General features: G+C 44.0%; 4 protein-coding genes across 11 annotated transcripts in view; 2 read left to right on the plus strand and 2 right to left on the minus strand.

Moving 5' to 3' along the window:
* LOC118399078 (tissue factor pathway inhibitor 2-like) overlaps window positions 1–20,891 on the plus strand; it is a 57,849-nt gene extending 36,958 nt beyond the window's left edge. Inside the window, exons 4-5 of one of the 2 annotated variants that reach the window (XM_052472626.1) lie at window positions 19,312–19,485; window positions 20,242–20,891. In XM_052472626.1, the coding sequence (XP_052328586.1) occupies window positions 19,312–19,485; window positions 20,242–20,357 (290 nt within the window). In that variant the 3' untranslated portion in view covers window positions 20,358–20,891. The remainder of the gene's footprint in view (window positions 1–19,311; window positions 19,486–20,241) is intronic. The other variant, XM_052472627.1, reaches the window with a different exon arrangement.
* Window positions 1–21,370, plus strand: part of LOC118399623 (BET1 homolog) — a 137,890-nt gene that overhangs the window by 109,071 nt on the left and 7,449 nt on the right. The gene's annotated exons all lie outside the window — the stretch shown is intronic.
* zgc:85777 (uncharacterized protein LOC405871 homolog) overlaps window positions 1–21,370 on the minus strand; it is a 186,731-nt gene that overhangs the window by 105,758 nt on the left and 59,603 nt on the right. The window lies entirely within an intron of this gene.
* The window catches only part of LOC127909949 (guanine nucleotide-binding protein G(T) subunit gamma-T1-like), a 126,802-nt gene that overhangs the window by 44,453 nt on the left and 60,979 nt on the right, over window positions 1–21,370 (minus strand). The gene's annotated exons all lie outside the window — the stretch shown is intronic.

Genomic DNA, 21,370 nt, shown 5'->3' on the forward strand with positions numbered 1-21,370 from the left:
CAGCCCTTATCCTCCACATACAACACCCGTCATTGTAAATAACAATTTGTTCTTAACTGACCTGCCTAGTTAAATAAATGCCGGTCACATTCTGTTCAAGGTCCCCAAAGCACAAACATCCCTGGGTCACTCCTCTTTTCAGTTCGCTGCAGCTAGCGACTGGAACGAGCTGCAACAAACACTCAAACTGGACAGTTTTATCTCAGTCTCTTCATTCAAAGACTCAATCATGGACACTCTTACTGACAGTTGTGGCTGCTTTGTGTGATGTATTGTTGTCTCTACGTTCTTGCCCTTTGTGCTGTTGTCTGTGCCCAATAAGGTTTGTAGCATGTTTTGTGCTGCTACCATGTTGCCATGTTGTGTTCCTACAATGCTGTGTTGTCATGTGTCGCTGCCTTGCTAATTTGTTGTCTTAGGTCTCTCTTTATGTAGTGTTGTTGTCTCTCTTGTCGTGATGTGTGTGTTGTCCTATATTTATTGTGGCAGACCAGGAGGTTGGGTGAAAACGTTTACACAGATCAGACACGGACAAAGTATGATTTGCTCAGTTTCAAAGGTGTTTATTAACCTAATAGTTCAAAAGAAAAGAATAGGTCTCCCCCAAGAGACCCTCTCCGGGATACCCTCTTCTGGGCTTTGCATCTTGCTGTATCCTGTGGAGAGCAAAAACTGAACTCTCTCCTGTTACGGCTGGAACCGTCCCCAGGAGTCTTCCCCCAGTCTCTCTCCTGTGTGCTACCCTTCTGTCAGCTTTATGGGACTCGTACAGCTAGTGAGCAATCAGCCCTTGATTACTCACAAGTCCCAATTAGTCTTGGCTGACCTGCTGTACGCCACATTATATTATATTTATTTTAAATATTTAATCCCGTCCCCACAGAAGGCCTATTGGTAGGCCGTCATTGTAAATAACAATTTGTTCTTAACTGACCTGCCTAGTTAAATAAAGGTTAAATAAATAAATAATATAACTCAGGACCCCGCTATCATCCAGAAGGTGAGGTCAGTACAGGTGCATCAAAGCTGGGACTGAGAGACTGAAAAACAGCTTCTATCTCAAGGCCATCAGACTGTTAAACAGCCACCACTAACATTGAGTGGCTGCTGACAACACACTGACTTAACTCCAGCCACTTTAATAATGGGAATTGATGGGAATTGATGTAAAATATATCACTAGCCACTTTAAACAATGCTACTTAATATAATGTTAACATACCCTACATTATTTATCTCATATGAATACGTATATACTGTACTCTATATCATCTACTGCATCCTTATGTAATACATGTATCACTAGCCACTTTAACTATGCCACTTTGTTTACATACTCATCTCGTATGTATATACTGTACTCGATACCATCTACTGTATCTTGCCTATGCTGCTCTGTACCATCACTCATTCATATATGTTTATGTACATATTCTTTATCTCCTTACACTGTGTATAAGACAGTAGTTTTGGAATTGTTAGTTAGATTACTTGTTGGTTATTACTGCAATGTCGGAACTAGAAGCACAAGCATTTCGCTACACTCGCATTAACATCTGCTAACCATGTGTATCTGACAAATAACATTTGATTTGATATACTTAAAAAGACACTATCAACATCCCACATTTTCTCTGTGAACTCAACCACTTCTTAGGGGGAGATGACGCTGTCACGTTCTGACCTTTATTTCCTGTGTTTTGTATTTAGTTAGTATGGTCAGGGCGTGAGTTGGGTGGGCAGTCTATGTTTGTTTTTCTAGGTTTTGGGAATGTCTATGTTTCGGCCTAGTATGGTTCTCAATCAGAGGCAGGTGTCATTGGTTGTCTCTGATTGAGAATCATACTTAGGAGCCTGGGTTTCAATGTGTGTTTGTGGGTGATTGTTCCTGTCTCTGCTTTTGCACCAGATAGGACTGTTTTGAGTTTTCACATTTCTTGTTTTTTGTAGTCAGTTGTTCATGTGTACCTTAACGCATTAAAAGGAACCATGGACACTTACCACGCCGCGTATTGGTCCTCTGATCCGTTTCGCCTCTCCTCTTCGGAAGAAGAGGAAATTCATTACAGAATCACCCACCCAAATCGGACCAAGCGGCGTGGTAAAGGACAGCGACGACAGCAGCAGCAGCATCAACAACAGAGGCCAGCATCACAGGACTCCTGGACATGGGAGGAGATACTGAACGGAGAGGGACCCTGGGCACAGGCTGGGGAAAATCGCCGCCCCAAAGCAGAGCTGGAGGCAGCGAAAGCTGAGCGGCGGCAATATGAGAAGCCAGCACGGCAGTGCGACAGGTACGAGAGGCAGCCCCAAATTATTTTGGGGGGGGGGCACACGAGGTGTGGTACTAAGCCAGGTAGCAGACCTGAGCTCACTCCTCGTGCTTATGATAAGCAGCGCATTACTGGTCAGGCACCGTGTTATGCGGTTAAGCGCACGGTGTCGCCAATGCGTGTCCATAGCCCGGTGCGCTATAGGGAAGCCCCCCGAAAGTGCCATGCGAGTGTGGGCATTGAGCCAGGGCGTATGGTGCCTGCTCAGCGGGTCTGGTCGCCGGTACGCAGTCTTGGTCCAGGTTATCCTGCGCCGGCTCTGCGTGCTGGGCAACTGTGGGAGTGGAGCCTAGGGGAGAGGTGCGTGTAGTAAGCACTAGATCTCCCGTCCTTACCCACAGCCCGGTTCAACCTGTGCCTGCACTCTGGAGGGTCCGGGCTAGAGTAGTTGTCCAGCCTGGGGAAGTGGTGCCAAGGTTGCGCACCAGAGCTCCAGTGCTCCCCCACAGCCCGGTCTTTCAGGCTCCTCCTAACACCAAGCCTCCTGAAGGCCTCCCCAGCCTGGTGGTTCCTGTGGCAGCCCCACGCACCAGGCTGTCTCTCAGTCTCCTCCCTGCAGGTGCTCCCGCCTGTCCGGCGCCGCTGCCGGAGCGTCCTGCCTGTCCGGTGCCACTGCCGGAGCCTCCCACCTGTCCGGCGCCACTGCCGGAGCCTCCCGCCTGTCCGGCGCCACTGCCGGAGCCTCCCGCCTGTCCGGCGCCGCTGCCGGAGCCTCCCGCCTGTCCGGCGCCGCTGCCGGAGCGTCCCACCTGTCCGGCGCCGCTGCCGGAGCCTCCCGCCTGTCCGGCGCCGCTGCCGGAGTGTCCCGCCTGTCCGGCGCCGCTGCCTCCTGTGGCAGCTCCACGCACCAGGCTGTCTCTCTGTCTCCTCCCTGCAGGTGCTCCCGCCTGTCCGGCGCCGCTGCCGGAGACTCCCGCCTGTCCTGCGCCGCTGCCGGAGCCTCCCGCCTGTCCGGCGCCGCTGCCGGAGCCTCCCGCCTGTCCGGCGCCACTGCCGGAGCCTCCCGCCTGTCCGGCGCCGCTGCCGGAGCATCCCGCCTGTCCGGCGCCGCTGCCGGAGCCTCCCGCCTGTCCGGCGCCACTGCCGGAGCCTCCCGCCTGTCCGGCGCCACTGCCGGAGCCTCCCGCCTTTCCGGCGCCGCTGCCGGAGCCTCCCGCCTGTCCGGCGCCGCTGCCGGAGCCCCTCAGCCCAGAGGCGCCAGAGCCCCTCAGCCCAGAGGCGCCAGAGCCCCTCAGCCCAGAGGCGCCAGAGCCCCTCTGTCCCGAGCCCCTGCCCCTCTGTCCCGAGCCCCAGCCCCTCTGTCCAGAGCTTCTGCCCCTCTGTCCAGAGCTGCCCCTCTGTCCAGTGGGGTCATTGAGAGGGGTTGGCATGGTGAGAAAGCCACGGAGGCGGACAATAAGGCGGACTAAGACAATGGTAAAGTGGGGTCCGCGTCCCGCGCCAGAACCGCCACCGCGGACAGACGCCCACCCAGACCCTCCCCTATAGGTCAAGGTTTTGCGGCCGGAGTCCGCACCTTTGGGGGGGTGGGGGGGTACTGTCACGTTCTGACCTTTATTTCCTGTGTTTTGTATTTAGTTAGTATGGTCAGGGCGTGAGTTGGGTATGCAGTCTATGTTTGTTTTTCTAGGTTTTGGGAATGTCTATGTTTCGGCCTAGTATGGTTCTCAATCAGAGGCAGGTGTCATTGGTTGTCTCTGATTGAGAATCATACTTAGGAGCCTGGGTTTCACTGTGTGTTTGTGGGTGATTGTTCCTGTCTCTGCTTTTGCACCAGATAGGACTGTTTTGAGTTTTCACATTTCTTGTTTTTTGTAGTCAGTTGTTCATGTGTACCTTAACGCATTAAAAGGAACCATGGACAATTACCACGCCGCGTATTGGTCCTCTGATCCGTTTCGCCTCTCCTCTTCGGAAGAAGAGGAGGAAATTCATTACAGACGCCTACATGTGTATATGCTAACCTCATTCGCAAAGATAAACAGCATGATGAGATGGATGGTGTTCTTTTTTGAAGGAGCATAGAGTACAGTAGAAGAGCTTAAATGTACAACTACTATCAGCTTTTAAGTGTTTAACATAGCCTATATGCATTTAATCTACGATGCATAATTGGTTTCAACAAGCCACCTGAAATTGTTTCGCTAAGTCTACATCCTCATAAAAATAGACCTGTTTTTGGGCGGAAATGTTCAAAACAGTTAATACTGCCTATGTAAAATAGTTTGATTTTAGGCAACGACGTGTGCTTCCTCCCAATTCCATTTCGGTAGTTAATGTAGAGACCCTTGACAAACCTGTCTATAAATCTGCATTCAAGCGTTGCTGTGGAGCACAACAACTCTCCAATGGCAGGTAGAGAGAAAATTAAAAGCAATTAAAACCACCATAATTATGCAGTTAAGTGAGGAAAATGACTAATTTAGTGTAATGCAGCTTCCTTCAGTGCATAAGCCACAGTCAGGGGCCACAGGTCACTGTTCATTATGGAGTTTGTTCTAAAATCTTAAAATTCAGTCTTATTAAATATGACTGAGTTCATAACCAGAGTAGAGCACAAGTTCTGGCTTTCCATGGGGTATTGAAGGCATTTCAAGACAAACGAACAATTGCCAAGAGAAAAACGCCTCCCCAAAATGCCTGTTTTCATATTCCAAAAGATTGTGCAAGGAGGGATAGCAACATAGCCAAGAATAACAAACAGACCTATAACCTAAGAATACAGGACAGGTAGGCCTATAACCTACGAGTACAGGACAATTAGACATACTGTATAACCTACGAGTACAGGACAGCTCGACCTACTGTATAACCTACAAGTACAGGACAGCTAGGCCTACTGTATAACCTACGAGTACAGGACAGGTAGACCTACTGTATAACCTACGAGTACAGGACAGGTAGGCCTACTGTATAACCTACGAGTACAGGACAGGTAGGCCTACTGTATAACCTACAAGTACAGGACAGGTAGACATACTGTACAACCTACGAGTACAGGACAGGTAGACCTACTGTATAACCTACGAGTACAGGACAGGTAGGCCTACTGTATAACCTACGAGTACAGGACAGGTAGACCTATAACCTACGAGTACAGGACAGCTGGGCCTACTTTATTACCTACAAGTACAGGACAGCTAGGCCTACTGTATAACCTACGAGAACAGGACAGGTAGACCTACTGTATAACCTACCAGTACAGGACAGGTAGACCTACTGTATAACCTACGAGTACAGGACAGGTAGACCTACTGTATAACCTACGAGTACAGGACAGGTAGACCTACTGTATAACCTACGAGTACAGGACAGGTAGACCTACTGTATAACCTACGAGTACAGGACAGGTAGACCTACTGTATAACCTACGAGTACAGGACAGGTAGACCTACTGTATAACCTACGAGTACAGGACAACTAGGCCTACTGTATAACCTATGAGTACAGGACAGCTGGGCCTACTTTATTACCTACAAGTACAGGACAGCTAGGCCTACTGTATAACCTACCAGTACAGGACAGGTAGACCTACTGTATAACCTACGAGTACAGGACAGGTAGACCTACTGTATAACCTACGAGTACAGGACAGGTAGGCCTATAATCTACGAGTACAGGACAGGTAGGCCTATAACCTACGAGTACAGGACAAGTAGGCCTATAACCTACGAGTACAGGACAGGTATAACCTACGAGTACAGGACAGGTAGGCCTATAACCTACGAGTACAGGACAGGTATAACCTACGAGTACAGGACAGGTAGGCCTATAACCTATGAGTACAGGACAGGTATAACCTATGAGTACAGGACAGGTAAGCCTATAACCTACGAGTACATGACAGGTATAACCTACGAGTACAGGACAAGTAGGCCTATAACCTACGAGGACAGGACAGGTATAACCTACGAGTACAGGACAGGTAGGCCTATAATCTACGAGTACAGGACAGCTAGGCCTACTGTATAACCCACGAGTACAGGACAAGTAGGCCTATAACCTACGAGTACAGGACAGGTATAACCTACGAGTACAGGACAGGTAGACCTATAACCTACGAGTACAGGACAGGTATAACCTACAAGTACAGGACAGCTAGGCCTACTGTATAACCTATGAGTAAAGAACAGCTAGGCCTACTGTATAACCTATGAGTACAGGACAGGTAGGCCTACTGTATAACCTACGAGTACAGAACAGCTAGGCCTACTGTATAACCTACGAGTACAGGACAGGTAGACCTATAACCTACGAGTACAGGACAGGTATAACCTACGAGTACAGAACAGGTAGACCTACTGTATAACCTACGAGTACAGAACAGCTAGGCCTACTGTATAACCTACGAGTACAGGACAGGTAGACCTATAACCTACGAGTACAGGACAGGTATAACCTACAAGTACAGGACAGCTAGGCCTACTGTATAACCTATGAGTACAGAACAGCTAGGCCTACTGTATAACCTATGAGTACAGGACAGGTAGGCCTACTGTATAACCTACGAGTACAGAACAGCTAGGCCTACTGTATAACCTACGAGTACAGGACAGGTAGACCTATAACCTACGAGTACAGGACAGGTATAACCTACGAGTACAGAACAGGTAGGCCTACTGTATAACCTACGAGTACAGAACAGCTAGGCCTACTGTATAACCTACGAGTACAGGACAGGTAGACCTATAACCTACGAGTACAGGACAGGTATAACCTACGAGTACAGGACAGGTAGGTCTATAGCATAAGAGTTTATTTCTGGGATTGTACAGAACAACAACACTATACACACACTACACTCACTCCAGGGGAAGGCATGAGTAACAAACCTGTGAGAAATAAAGCACAGTATAATCAAAATGACCAACAGACAGATATGAGCAGAGTACGGGTCCCGCTCTTCCTCTGCAATAAATGCACAATTTGACAAAGTTCAAATCCTGAGGAAGGGAACGGGGAGGATCTGCTAGGTCTTAGAAAGGGAAATGTCCATGTCTACTGGGACTATAAATCATACATAAAGGTTATTTTTGACTGGTAAAGTTGCATACCAGAACAATTTCACAACACAGAGCTGTGAATTATAAGTTGGGGTCAAGAGCACTGTCAAGAACACTACTTTCCCCTGACTTGGCTGTGTTTCACACCTAGTTGGGCACAGTGCAATAATATTCCAGTAATATCACTCAAACATGTTTTCAGGGCAGTCATCATTTCATGACTGAGCCAAGGATTTGAAATGGAGTAATCTCAGAAGTTCTACTTTACTCTAAAATGGAACATAGGTTAGAACAGGTTAGAATATTCTGATTGGATTTGCAATGTGATTATGAACTTCTGACCTTGTAGTAATTCAAGGATTTTTTTGTGTGCCACTACCAAGTTTACAATGCACGGAACCCTCAACTGTATTCTGTTAATAAACTCCAGGTCCTATTTGTCCCACTGGTGAGTTGTATTCATATTGTTTCTCATTTCCTTTTAGATTTATATCCTTCCCATCTTCCGCATGTTCGTTTATTTTCAACCTCCCTGCATCCTTTGAGGTTTAAGTCACAATAGAAAACAATTTTATTTCCATTTACGTCCCTGTCTTGATTTCCTTCTGTTTATGGGCTCTCTGTATTTTTAGTTCTTTGTCCCCGGTGACTGTCTAGCAAAGCGGAAGGCAACCATAGTCTTATAGGGCTGCAGGTACTGTAGAGGTTAGCCTATGCCTAGTCCCAACCACAGCCATATATTTAGACAGTTAGGCCAACTTTTTGAATATTGTTCTAATTCTAGACATTCAGTTACATAGCATTGTTGAAATATTCCCCATATATTGTTAATGAGGAGCTAACTAGGCTGCCATAGAATGTTGTCGTGTTATGTAAATGCATCATAATGCAGAAACCACATTGGCCCAACTCTAAATAAATGGCTCTGGCTCTGGCCCCATTTAGGCAGTCACTCATGATAAACAGCGTTTTAGCAACATTAAATCTTATTCAAATATGTTCATATACACCCACAGGAAGAATAGGACACATTTTTTACATTGTCTAACAAGCGAGCACTAAGATATGGTTAATACATTCTTAGAATGTTTGGGAATGACGTATCCACCTCATTTTCGAACATTGCTATGGACACAGCCAAGCAACGGAAGTGATGGATTCGACTTCCGCTTTATGTCCCTAGCACAGCACACTGGTGGCAAACTTACAAGAGTAAATCATTTGAAAGAGTCTATTTATAGAGAATTCAATTCTAATTTGATATTTATTAAATTCAAGTTTGCTTACGATAGCTATTTACTAGTAGGCTAGTTCTGTTGTAATAATAACGTTAGTTGTGTTTTGTCAGAGTTAAGGCCCAAGCCATCCACCAAGCCAATAAATACAACGATAACTAATGATAAACAATAGGCTACATAACTATAAAATGTGGGTGAGCATCCACACTAGAGGAAAGTTGATAGTTTATTGATCTACAGTCCCTCACCAGTTAATCAACACATCCTACGCGCTGCTATTAATAAGGTGGTAACAAGACCATTCATGAGGTCTCTAACACACAGATACTGGTTCAGACCATTCAGTGCTTTCAGGGTGTGTTCATTGTCATACTGACAATAGCAAATAATACATCAATGCACCTGTAGGCCTAATTAAAAATAATATAGTAACTCATATTTAATTGTAGCAATTCGACAACAAACACTTTTTAGCCTACGCATATTCTTAGGTCTACAGTATGTCATTGTCTTGTTGATCAAGTGGTTTCCATAATTTTGGTTCTTCTTTTTCACTGTGCTCATCTCTGTCTGTCCTGTGCAACTATTTGCAAAGCATCAGTGCAACAATGTTATCATAACCGGCCAAAAGTGATCACACCTCTCCTTTTTATTTTTTATTTCACCTTTATTTAACCAGGTAGGCAAGTTGAGAACAAGTTCTCATTTACAATTGCTACCTGGCCAAGTTAAAGCAAAGCAGTTTGACACATACAACAACACAGAGTTACACATGGAGTAAAAGAAACATACAGTATAAACAAGTCTATATATGATGTGAGCAAATGAGGTGAGATAAGGGTACCTACCTTGAACCCTGTGGCACCCCCATAGAGAGTGGCAGAGGTCTGGACAGCAGACCCTCCGATTTGACACACTGAACTCTATCAGAGAAGTAGTTGGTGAACCAGGTGAGGCAATCGTTTGAGAAACCAAGGCTGTCGAGTCTGCCGATGAGGATGTGGTGATTGACAGAGTCGAAAGCTTTGGCCAGATCAATGAATACGGCTGCACAGTAATGTTTCTTATCGATGGCGGTTAAGATATTGTTTAGAACCTTGAGCGTGGCTGAGGTACACCCATGACCAGCTCTGAAACCAGATTGCATAGCAGAGAAGGTATGGTGAGATTCGAAATGGTCGGTAATCTGTTTGTTGACTTGGCTTTCGAAGACCTTAGAAAGGCATGGTAGGATAGATATAGGTCTGTAGCAGTTTGGGTCAAGAGTGTCCCCCCCTTTGAAGAGGAGGATGACCGCAGCTGCTTTCCAATCTTTGGAAATCTCAGACGACACGAAAGAGAGGTTGAACAGGCTAGTAATAGGGGTGGCAACAATTTCAGCAGATAATTTTAGAAAGAAAGGGTCCAGATTGTCACGCCAGGCTGATTTGTAGGGGCCAGATTTTGCAGCTCTTTCAGAACATCAGCTGAATGGATTTGGGAGAAGGAGAAATGGGGAAGGCTTGGGCGAGTTGCTGTGGGGGGTGCAGTGCTGATGACCGGGGTAGGAGTAGCCAGGTGGAAAGCATGGCCAGCCGTAGAAAAATGCTTATTGAAATTCTCAATTATGGTGGATGTATCAGTGGTGACAGTGTTTCCCATCTTCAGTGCAGTGGGCAGCTGGGAGGAGGTGTTCTTATTCTCCATGGACTTTACAGTGTCCCAAAACGTTTTTGAGTTAGTGTTGCAGGAAGCAAATTTCTGCTTGAAAAAGCTACACTTTTCCTACACTTTCCCAGCATGCATTTTCTATGCTGTTGGCCTGTTTTACATTCAGCAAATAAAAGAGCAAGCCTGCTTCTTTTCCCAAATTAGCTATTAGGCCTAGTATAAAAAATTATTTCAATGTCCTGTCGCTTTTGTAACTTATAGCTTTTCCTGGGATTTCAAGAGAAGAGAAACGGCCAATTGCGGAGAGGCTTGCGTAGCCTATTGCCTGTTGCGCACGGGAACAGCTGGAAAAGAGGTGCTAGCCGAAGTAAGAAGCAAAATAAAGGCTAGATATTCGGCGATTCATTAGCTAAATATTAGGGCTAATAGGCTACCTGTCAAAGTGCAAGAAAAACAAGTAACCAGATTATGAAATGGCAGATCTGTAGTGCATTCCTCCAGGCTGCGCTCTGTGTTCCCCGGCCATGCAAATCTCCACTATTGATTAAATCCAGTGGCTACCCATCATTCAGGGAAGGTGGGGCAGAGCCTGTTAACGCCCCACCTATTTTGAGTACCACCTGTTTTGAGCTCCACATTTTTTGCAAAAATAATAATAAATAAATACAATGACAAAATTGTGCTTGCCTGTTTTGCATGTTATTTTGGCATTAATGTGTCACATATCAGTTTGTAAACAATGTAAAACAAATATATATATATATATATATATGAGTTAATAAAGCCGCAAACAAACACGGTCTCTTTTTTTGTTTTCTTGAGCAAGGCAGCTCCAAAATGCATAGCAAAGGGTCTGAATACTTATGTAAATAAGCTAATTTTTCTTCATTTTTAAATACATTTTCAAAACTGTTTAAAAAATACTGTTTTTGCTTTGTCATTATGGGATATAGTTCTCTACTTATGTAATTGATATGTATTAGGAAATAGGCCTTTCTTCTTTGACCAAGACTCTTATTCAATATTCTATCAAATACAGGTCAGGTACAGATGTAGGATCTTAACTTAAGACAGTTTGCTACAGCAGGAAAAGAATACTGCAGCAACAATGTATTTGAATTATTATGTGGATTACAGTGGAGGCTGCTGAGGAGAGGCCAGCTCATAATAATGGCTGAAATGGAGTCAATGGAGTGTTATCAACCACATGGAAACCACATCTTTGACGTGTTTGATACCATTCCATTTACTCCATTCCAGCCATTATTATGAGCCGTCCTCCCCTCAGCAGCCTCCACTGGTGGATTATAATTCATGGACATTTAGTAGGGGTCTATCAAAGGACAAAATCTCAATGAGGGGGAGAGTGTTGTTGTTTTTATGCATCCAGGGAACCAGTTGTCGGTTAGGACAGAAATAGGACACATTATAAAGCAGCTCATATGACATTTTCTCACTCCACTCTCCTTGTTGAAAGCTAAGTAGCCTTGCACAAGCCTTGGCTCATAGCGTTGAGGCAGCTTGAGAGGAATTGGGCCATATTTGTACAGTCTTCCGATCTCAGGGTGGACACTAACTACAAGGCCACTGAGTTGGTCCTTTTTGAAACATGTATCTACATACCTTTTAGAGTTCCCACCGGTTTACATTTCTATTGATGTAAAGAGAAAAGCTAATAAAGTTCACCAAGGCAGATCCTGCATGGATGCCCAGAGTTGTGATTGTTTTGTTTTATTGGGAAACATCCAGATGTGATGGTTACGATGACACAATAAAGAATGACATAAGCTCAATGTGTTAATGTTATATACTGTATCACTTCCTTAGAGACAAGGCAATATTTTGTAGTGAGTGTGTGGACTATTTACACACACACCTTACCCTTTTAATCAGGGCAAGGTGACCGTAACCATGACCGAAAACAAACAGTGTAGCTATTCCCGCCGCAAGGCAATCAAACAAGCGAAGCGTCAGTATAGAGACAAAGTAGAATCTCAATTCAACAGCTCAGACACAAGAGGTATGTGGCAGGGTCTACAGTCAATCACGGATTACAAAAAGAAAACCAGCCCCGTCACGGACCAGGATGTCTTGCTCCCAGGCAGACTAAATAACTTTTTTGCCCGCTTTGAGGACAATACAGTGCCACTGACACGGCCCGCAACCAAAACATGGGGACTCTCCTTCACTGCAGCTGACGGGAGGAAAACATTTAAACGTGTTAACCGTCGCAAGGCTGCAGGCCCAGACGGCATCCCCAGCCGCGCCCTCAGTGCATGCGCAGACCAGCTGGCTGGTGTGTTTACGGACATATTCAATCAATCCCTATCCCAGTCTGTTGTTCCCACATACTTCAAGAGGGCCACCATTGTTCCTGTTCCCAAGAAAGCTAAGGTAACTGAGCTAAACGACTACCGCCCCGTAGCACTCACTTCCGTCATCATGAAGTGCTTTGAGAGACTCGTCAAGGACCATATCACCTCCACCCTACCTGACACCCTAGACCCACTCCAATTTGCTTACCGCCCAAATAGGTCCACAGACGATGCAATCTCAACCACACTGCACACTGCCCTAACCTATCTGGACAAGAGGAATACCTATGTGAGAATGCTGTTCATCGACTACAGCTCGGCATTTAACACCATAGTACCCTCCAAGCTCGTTATCAAGCTCGAGACCCTGGGTCTCGACCCCGCCCTGTGCAACTGGGTTCTGGACTTCCTGACGGGCCGCCCCCAGGTGGTGAGGGTAGGCAACAACATCTCCACCCCGCTGATCCTCAACACTGGGGCCCCACAAGGGTGCGTTCTGAGCCCTCTCCTGTACTCCCTGTTCACCCACGACTGCGTGGCCATGCACGCCTCCAACTCAATCATCAAGTTTGCGGACGACACAACTGTGGTAGGCTTGATTACCAACAACGACGAGGCGGCCTACAGGGAGGAGGTGAGGGCACTCGGAGTGTGGTGTCAGGAAAATAACCTCACACTCAACGTCAACAAAACGAAGGAGATGATTGTGGACTTCAGGAAACAGCAGAGGGAGCACCCCCCTATCCACATCGACGGGACAGTAGTGGAGAGGGTAGTAAGTTTTAAGTTCCTCTGCGTACACATCACAGACAAACTGAATTGGTCCACCCACACAGACAGCATCGTGAAGAAGGCGCAGCAGCGCCTCTTCAACCCTCAGGAGGCTGAAGAAATTTGGCTTGTCACCAAAAGCACTCACAAACTTCTACAGATGCACAATCGAGAGCATCCTGCCGGACTCTATCAACTGCTCCGCCCACAACCGCAAGGCTCTCCAAAGGGTAGTGAGGTCTGCACAACGCATCACCGGGGCAAACTACCTGCCCTCCAGGACACCTACACCACCCGATGTCACAGGAAGGCCATAAAGATCATCAAGGACAACAACCACCCGAGCCACTGCCTGTTCACCCCGCTATCATCCAGAAGGCGAGGTCAGTACAGGTGCATCAAAGCTGGGACCGAGAGACTGAAAAACAGCTTCTATCTCAAGGCCATCAGACTGTTAAACAGCCACCGCTAACATTGAGTGGCTGCTGCCAACACACTGACTTAACTCCAGCCACTTTAATAATGGGAAATGATGGGAAATTATGTAAAATATATCACTAGCCACTTTAAACAATGCTACCTAATATAATGTTTACATACCCTACATTATTCATCTCATATGTATATGTATATAGTGTACTCTATATCATCTACTGCATCTTTATGTAATACATGTATCACTAGCCATTTTAACTATGCCACTTTGTTTACATACTCATCTCATATGTATATACTGTACTCGATACCATCTACTGTATCTTGCCTATGCCGCTCTGTACCATCACTCATTCATATATCTTTATGTACATATTCTTTATCCCCTTACACTTGTGTCTATAAGGTAGTAGTTTTGGAATTGTTAGTTAGATTATTTGTTGGTTATTACTGCATTGTCGGAACTACAAGCACAAGAATTTCGCTACACTCGCATAAACATCTGTTAACCATGTGTATGTGACAAATAAAATTTGATTTGATTTGAATTTCATTCATCTGAATTAGATTTAGGGCTTAAACATGAACCGAATAGAACGTTAAAAGCCTGTTGCCCACATTAATAAATAAACTCTCACGTAGAATGTATGCACACATGACTGTAAGTCGCTTTGGATAAAAGCGTCTGCGAAATGGCATATATTATTATTATTATATTATCTAATAATTTGTTATAATAATTACTAGAAACCACTTTGCAAAGTGAGTGGTGCAGCGGTCTAAGGCACTGCATCTCAGTGCAAGAGGCATCACTATAGTCCCTGGTTCGAATCCAGGCTGAATCATATCTGGCTGTGATTGGGCTGTGCCATAGGTCAGCGCACAATTAGCCCAGCCCAGCGGTTTGACCGGGGTGGGCCGTCATTGTAAATAAGAATGAGTTCTTAACTGACTTCACAAGTTAAATAAACTAGAAGAAAAACAATAATTAACATTGTCATATATTATGACACATATGTTCATAAATCTGTTACCAAATCATTATTCTCATGATACTCCCATAATAGTTTCATTCCCAGACTAGCCTACATTTATGGTCGTCTCTTTCCACATCAATGTTTGGACCGTATCTATTGCGCGCGATGAAGGACGTTTGACATATTGCGTTATTAGTTCAACAGTGTATGAACGTGACGTTGTCTATGATGCAGATCAGAACATTAATCAGGTCGTTCCTACTTCGGGTTTGTATGGAAATTAGCCATTATAGCCCGCCCCTCGTGCCGTTTGGGAGAGCGTTTACAAGAGTATAAATGACTGTACTGATGGTGCGAAAAGTTAGAAGAGTTCAGGAGAATTGAACTTGGGGAAAATCTACAACAATGGAGCTCAGTTCATTGATTTTTCTGATCCTTTCATGCTCTTGTTGTTACGTTGTTGCATTTTCACCAACACGAGGTAAAGAAAAATGATTTGATGTATTTGTAATACCGTAACTGGTAATAGCCACATTAATATTTTATTAGTTTTTCTCGACGCCAAAATACTTTGCAATCATAATCAATCAATGGGCGTTGGCTCATGACTTTTCAGTAGTGATAAAGTTGTTGTCGACATGAATCTGTACTTCAGAGATTCCTTGACCTAATTTTGCAGCCAACAATAGTGTTGATGTTGTGTGTTTCTGCTAATTTCAGAGGTGTGTCAACTTCAAGTAGATGTGGGACCTTGCAAAGTATATCTCCAACGTTACTACTACAATACTTTCACTCAACAATGCGAAGAGTTTGTCTATGGAGGGTGCCTAGGGAATGCAAACAACTTCAAGAGTTTTCTGGTGTGTGAGATAGCATGTTTTGGAATAAAAGGTACGTTTTTATTTGTTTATACAAGTCTGTTTTTGTGTGGTATTCTCAGTAGTTTTTCTTTGCATTGAAATATTCATCAAGTTCAGTTTTATTTTTTTATTTAGACTATAGGCCATTTATTTTGTGTCATTAAAACAATTCTAAGTCATGAATTGTATGAACATATAGCCGACAGCACTTTAGAAAAGTTTTGGGGTTTTGAAATGGAAATCCAAACCAATTCAGGATAAAAGACGATACAATGAGACCCATTTCATTTTTCAATAGTTCCCATAAGAATGTGTTTCTTTTCACCTTCTCCACCCCACCAGAGATCCACAGATCTGCAGGTTCCAGAAAGAGGCGGGTCCCTGTGAGGCCTATTGGCCGAGCTACTTCATAACCACCATGCGGTGTGAGCAGTTCGTCTATGGAGGCTGCCAGGGCAACGCGAACCGATTTAAGGACAAACAGACCACAATAGGGAAAACCTTTCCACATCCAGCGTTGAGCATGGGCTTATAGGGCGGTGCACAATTGGCTCAGCATCGTCGGGGTTTGGCCAGAGTAGGTCATCATTGCAAATAAGAATTGTTTGTAACTGACTTGCCTAGTTAAATAAAGGTGTTCACTCTATTGTGTTATTAACGCTGTATTACTTTGGAATGATGTAGAAACAAGATTAGAGGAAGCTTTTTCATGAAATTTGGCAATTTGATTGTAACCAGCCACATCCTCATCAAAAGTCTGGCCATGATGACATGCAATATGAAATGAAAATTAAACTGGATATAAGGACCAGTGCAAAAGGACCAACCGTGAAGCTCTAACGGTCACCTCTATCAATACCACAGGAGGTTGGTTGCACCTTAATTGGGGAGGACGGGCTCGTGGTAATGGCTGGAGCGGAATAGGTGGAATGGTACCAAATACATTGAACACATGTGTTTGATGCCATTCCATTTGCTCCATTCCAGCCATTATTATGAGCTGTCCTCCCCTCAGCAGCCTCCACGGATTAATACTAGAGGTCGACCGATTATGATTTTTCAATATCGATACCGATTTATTGGAGGACCAAAAAAAGTTGATACCGATTAATTGGCCGATTTAAAAAATATATATATTTTATTTGTAATAATGACAATTACAACAATACTGAATGAACACTTATTTTAACTTAATATAATACATCAATAAAATCAATTTAGCCTCAAATAAATAATGAAACATGTTCAATTTGGTTTAAATAATGCAAAAACAAGGTGTTGGAGAAGAAAGTAAAAGTGCAATATGTGCTATGTAAGAAAGCTAATGTTTAAGTTCCTTGCTCAGAACATGAGAACATATGAAAGCTGGTGGTTCATTTTAACATGAGTCTTCAATATTCCCAGGTAAGAAGTTTTAGGTTGTAGTTATTATAGGAATTATAGGACTATTCTATACCATTTGTATTTAATTTACCTTTGACTTTTGGATGTTCTTATAGGCACTTTAGTATTGCCAGTGTAACAGTATAGCTTCCGTCCCTCTTCTCGCTCCTCCCTGGGCTCGAACCAGGAACATAACGACAACAGCCACCCTCGAAGCAGGGTCACCCATGCAGAGCAAGGGGAACAACCACTCCAAGTCTCAGAGCGAGTGAAGTTTGAAACGCTATTAGCGCGCACACTTGATAGGCTTAAAGTCATAAACAGCGCAATGCTTGAGGCACAACGAAGAGCTGCTGGCAAAACGCACAAAAGTGCTGTTTGAATGAATGCTTACGAGCCTGCTGCTGCTCAGTCAGACTGCTCTATCAAATCATAGACTTAGTTATAACATAATAACACACAGAAATACGAGCCTTAGGTCATTAATATGGTCGAATACGGAAACTATCATCTCGAAAACAAGACGTTTATTCTTTCAGTGAAATACGGAACCGTTCCGTATTTTATCTAAGGGGTGGCATCCATTAGTCTAAATGTTCCTGTTACATTGCACAACCTTCAATGTTATGTCATAATTACGTATAATTCTGGCAAATTAGGCGGCCCAAACTGTTGCATGTACACTGACTCTGCGTGCAATGAACCCAAGAGAAGTGACAGAATTTCTTACCTGGTTAATATTGCCTGCTAACCTGGATTTCTTTCAGCTAAATATGCAAGTTTAAAAATATATACATCTCTGTGTATTGATTTTAAGAAAGGCATTGATGTTCATGGTTAGGTACACATTGGTGCAATGATACGCACCACATCGATTATATGCAACGCAGGACACGCTAGATAAACTAGTTATATCATCAACCATTTGTAGTTAACTAGTGATTATGATTGATTGTTTTTTATAAGATAAGTTTAATGCTAGCTAGCACCTTACCTTGGCTTATTGCATTCACGTATCAGGCAGGCTCCCCGTGAGGCAGGTGGTTAGAGCGTTGGACTAGTTAACTGTAAGGTTGCAAGATCGAATCCCCCGAGATGTTAAGGTGAAAATCTGTCGTTCTGCCCCTGAACGAGGGAGTTAACCCACCATTCCTAGGCCGTCATTGAAAATAAGAATGTGTTCTTAACTGACTTGCCTAGTTAAATAAAGGTCTAAGAATTTTCTTTTTTTATTCGGCCATATCGGTGTCCAAAATCGGCCATTCCGACGAATCGGTCGACCTCTAATAAATACTATACTCAAACTAGATAGAAGGACCATTACCAGCCTCCCAAGTGGCGCAGCAATCTAAGGCACTACAGCCTGGGATTCGATCCCAGGTTCGATCCCAGGTTCATTGCGCTCTAGCGACTCCTTGTGGTGGGCTGGGCACCAGCAGGCTGACTTCCGGTAGTCAGTTGAACAGTGTTTCCTCCGACACATTGGTGCGGCTGGCGTACAGGTTAAGTGTTAAGAAGCAAGGTTTGGCGGGTCATGTTTCGGAGGACGCATGACTCGACCTTCGCCTCTCCTGAGCCCGTTGGGGAGTTCCAGTGATGAGACGAGATTGTGATTGGATATCACGAAATTGGGGAGAAAAAGGGGATACAAAACAAAAAAACAAAGAAGGACCAGTACAAAAAGGACCAATCCTGACACTCTAACAGTCTCTACTATCAATACTATACTCAAGAGTCACACAGTATACGAGTGCCTTAATTCTCTCAGGCATTGTCCTGAAATTATTCCATACATTTCTCTCAGTTGTGCGTCTGTTTATGTTCAGAAGCCGGGGATGAGCCTCTCGGTCGAAAATGAGACAAAGCAAGCTGAAGAGTAGCCAACTCTCTGCCTATTGTCCTGTTTTTCTATAACAATATTATTCTGAAATGATTCCATCCAGTATCCTCTTTCAATTTTATATCTACTTACGTTATTAAGAAACTAGAGATGTAGCCTGGTTACCCGTCTATTTAGCTGTTCAACTCCTGGCCACTCCTTGTCATGATTGGCATGAGAGTTCCATAAGGAGTTGGCGACAGATCAGAAACAGGCTGGCACCCAGGCTAGGTTACATTACCAAACAGGCTGGCACCCAGGCTAGGTTACATTACCAAACAGGCTGGCACCCAGGCTAGGTTACATTACCAAACAGGCTGGCACCCAGGCTAGGTTACATTACCAAACAGACTGGCACCCAGGCTAGGTTACAGACTACCAGAGATGAGCGTCTTGGTTAATGTTAGCTGAAGAGTAGCCTACTCTCTCCCAGAGTTCTTATAGTTGTTTTATGTGCTTGACAGCTACTCCTGTGCTCTGCCTGGATCCCCTGGATAAAGGAGGGTGTGCTGCATCTATACCACGCTACTACTACAACTCAGCCTCCAGGATGTGTGAGCAGTTCATCTATTCAGGTTGTGGAGGAAGCAGCAACAACTTTATATCCAGACAAAGCTGCATGGACATCTGTGCTAAAGGTATGATAGTGGTCATCACACACACACACACACACACACACACACACACACACACACACACACACACACACACACACACACACACACACACACACACACACACACACACACACACACACACACACACACACACACACACACACACACACACACACACACACACACACACACACACACACACACACACACACACACACACACAGTGTTCTCTGTTTATCTGAAGATATAACTGGGAGGAAGGGAGGGGGTGTTTTTGAATATAATGACCAATAGACTTATTACATCTGCCAGCTCAACAACCATTGGCATGTTCCCCATAATTGCAGTAATGGCTACAGGCCTTTTCGTTAGCGCCAGCTAGTGTCAGAGTAACAGGTTGTGTTTGAGGTCATTGTGTGACTGGAGGACTGGCTAACTTTGGATCACATTATAAGTAACATGCTTTTGACTTTGTCCTTTTCTAACTGGGGATTGCGCGGCCAGCTTTTGATGAAGTACAGTGCCCAAAAACAGCTGAATTACATCTCAATCTCTCAATATTGGCCACATTAATTGGATATTTGAGTAAAATAAAAGTGTATTATAACTGACAGGTATGTGTGGTTTAGGTTAATCTGCACATAGTTTTCAATAGTTTTAGATGGTTTTAGCAGAGCTGAGGGTCTCCCTGCCCACCAGCATGCAAACGGAATGTTCTGCACCTTAATGGGATGTAATAATGACCTGTATGATGATATGTCATTTTCTTTGTTTCAGCTGGGAAACCATGGATAAGCAGAAAAACAGGCAGAAGAGCAGGCATGATGAGAACAACTTCCAAAAACCGTATTAGAATAAAGCCTAATAACAATATTAAATGGTCAACAATTTGATTCAGTGATTTTATTCAAAGGGTCACATGAATTGACTATAATTGAACTAACATTGACATGTTGAATTGTATTTTTTTACTGCACCATAATTGACTTGCTACTTGCACTGCCTTGTCTGTAATGGTTCATTGTGATGCATCGTTGAAAATAGCAAACCAATCAATCAAATGTGAATCGACCTACACCAGCAGTATTTTGCTGAGTACGTTTCTCAAGACAGTTTGTATTGTAGTATACATTTACCATGGCAACTATCATACAATATAAAAATATATTTTTGTAGAATTGTTTAAATGTATTTTAGATTTAAAAAAAATATTTTAACAGTTTACTGTTTTCCACCATTTATGATGAAGTTATACTGAGGCGCTGTTTAAATTGTTAAGCAATATTAGCAAAATAATTTATGTATTGTTTTGTGTTTTCAACATAGTACATTTTAACAAAAACCTTTGCTTAACTTTATATTAAGTTTTCACACCATGACATAATGGATATAATAAAATAACTCAAGACATTTTTGTCTGTACACTACTCAGTTGCTTTTCTCCCATTTGTCCTGAAATTCCACTTTGCCTCAAATATAATCCTGTTACTAAACAGGAATAAGAACTGAATGTGTGTCCTCTTTTTCATGTATGCTGGCATTGTCACCATGCCCCTTCTCATCCAAGAGCTTGATACCTGTTTCTCTCCCTATCCCACTTCCTTTCCACCCTAAATCTTTAACTTTCTCTTATCTTGCTTTGACTGGGTTATTTTCAGCCCCTTCAGAACAGCCGGACTAGAGCAGGGTAGTAACCATTACATTTTGCATACGCTCTTTTCCAAAGCAACTTACAGGCACAATTAGGGTTAAGTGCCTTGCTCTGATTTTTCACCAGCTCGGCTCAGGGATTCGAACCAGCGACCTTTCGTTACTGTCCCAATGCTCTTAACAACTAGTGTACCTGCTGCCCCACTTAATAGATGGAGAGAGTTATGGCAGCACATTCATTACTTTGCTGGCCTTA

The sequence above is a fragment of the Oncorhynchus keta genome, chromosome 20, assembly GCF_023373465.1.
Source record: "Oncorhynchus keta strain PuntledgeMale-10-30-2019 chromosome 20, Oket_V2, whole genome shotgun sequence".
NCBI classification, from domain to species: Eukaryota; Metazoa; Chordata; class Actinopteri; order Salmoniformes; family Salmonidae; genus Oncorhynchus; species Oncorhynchus keta.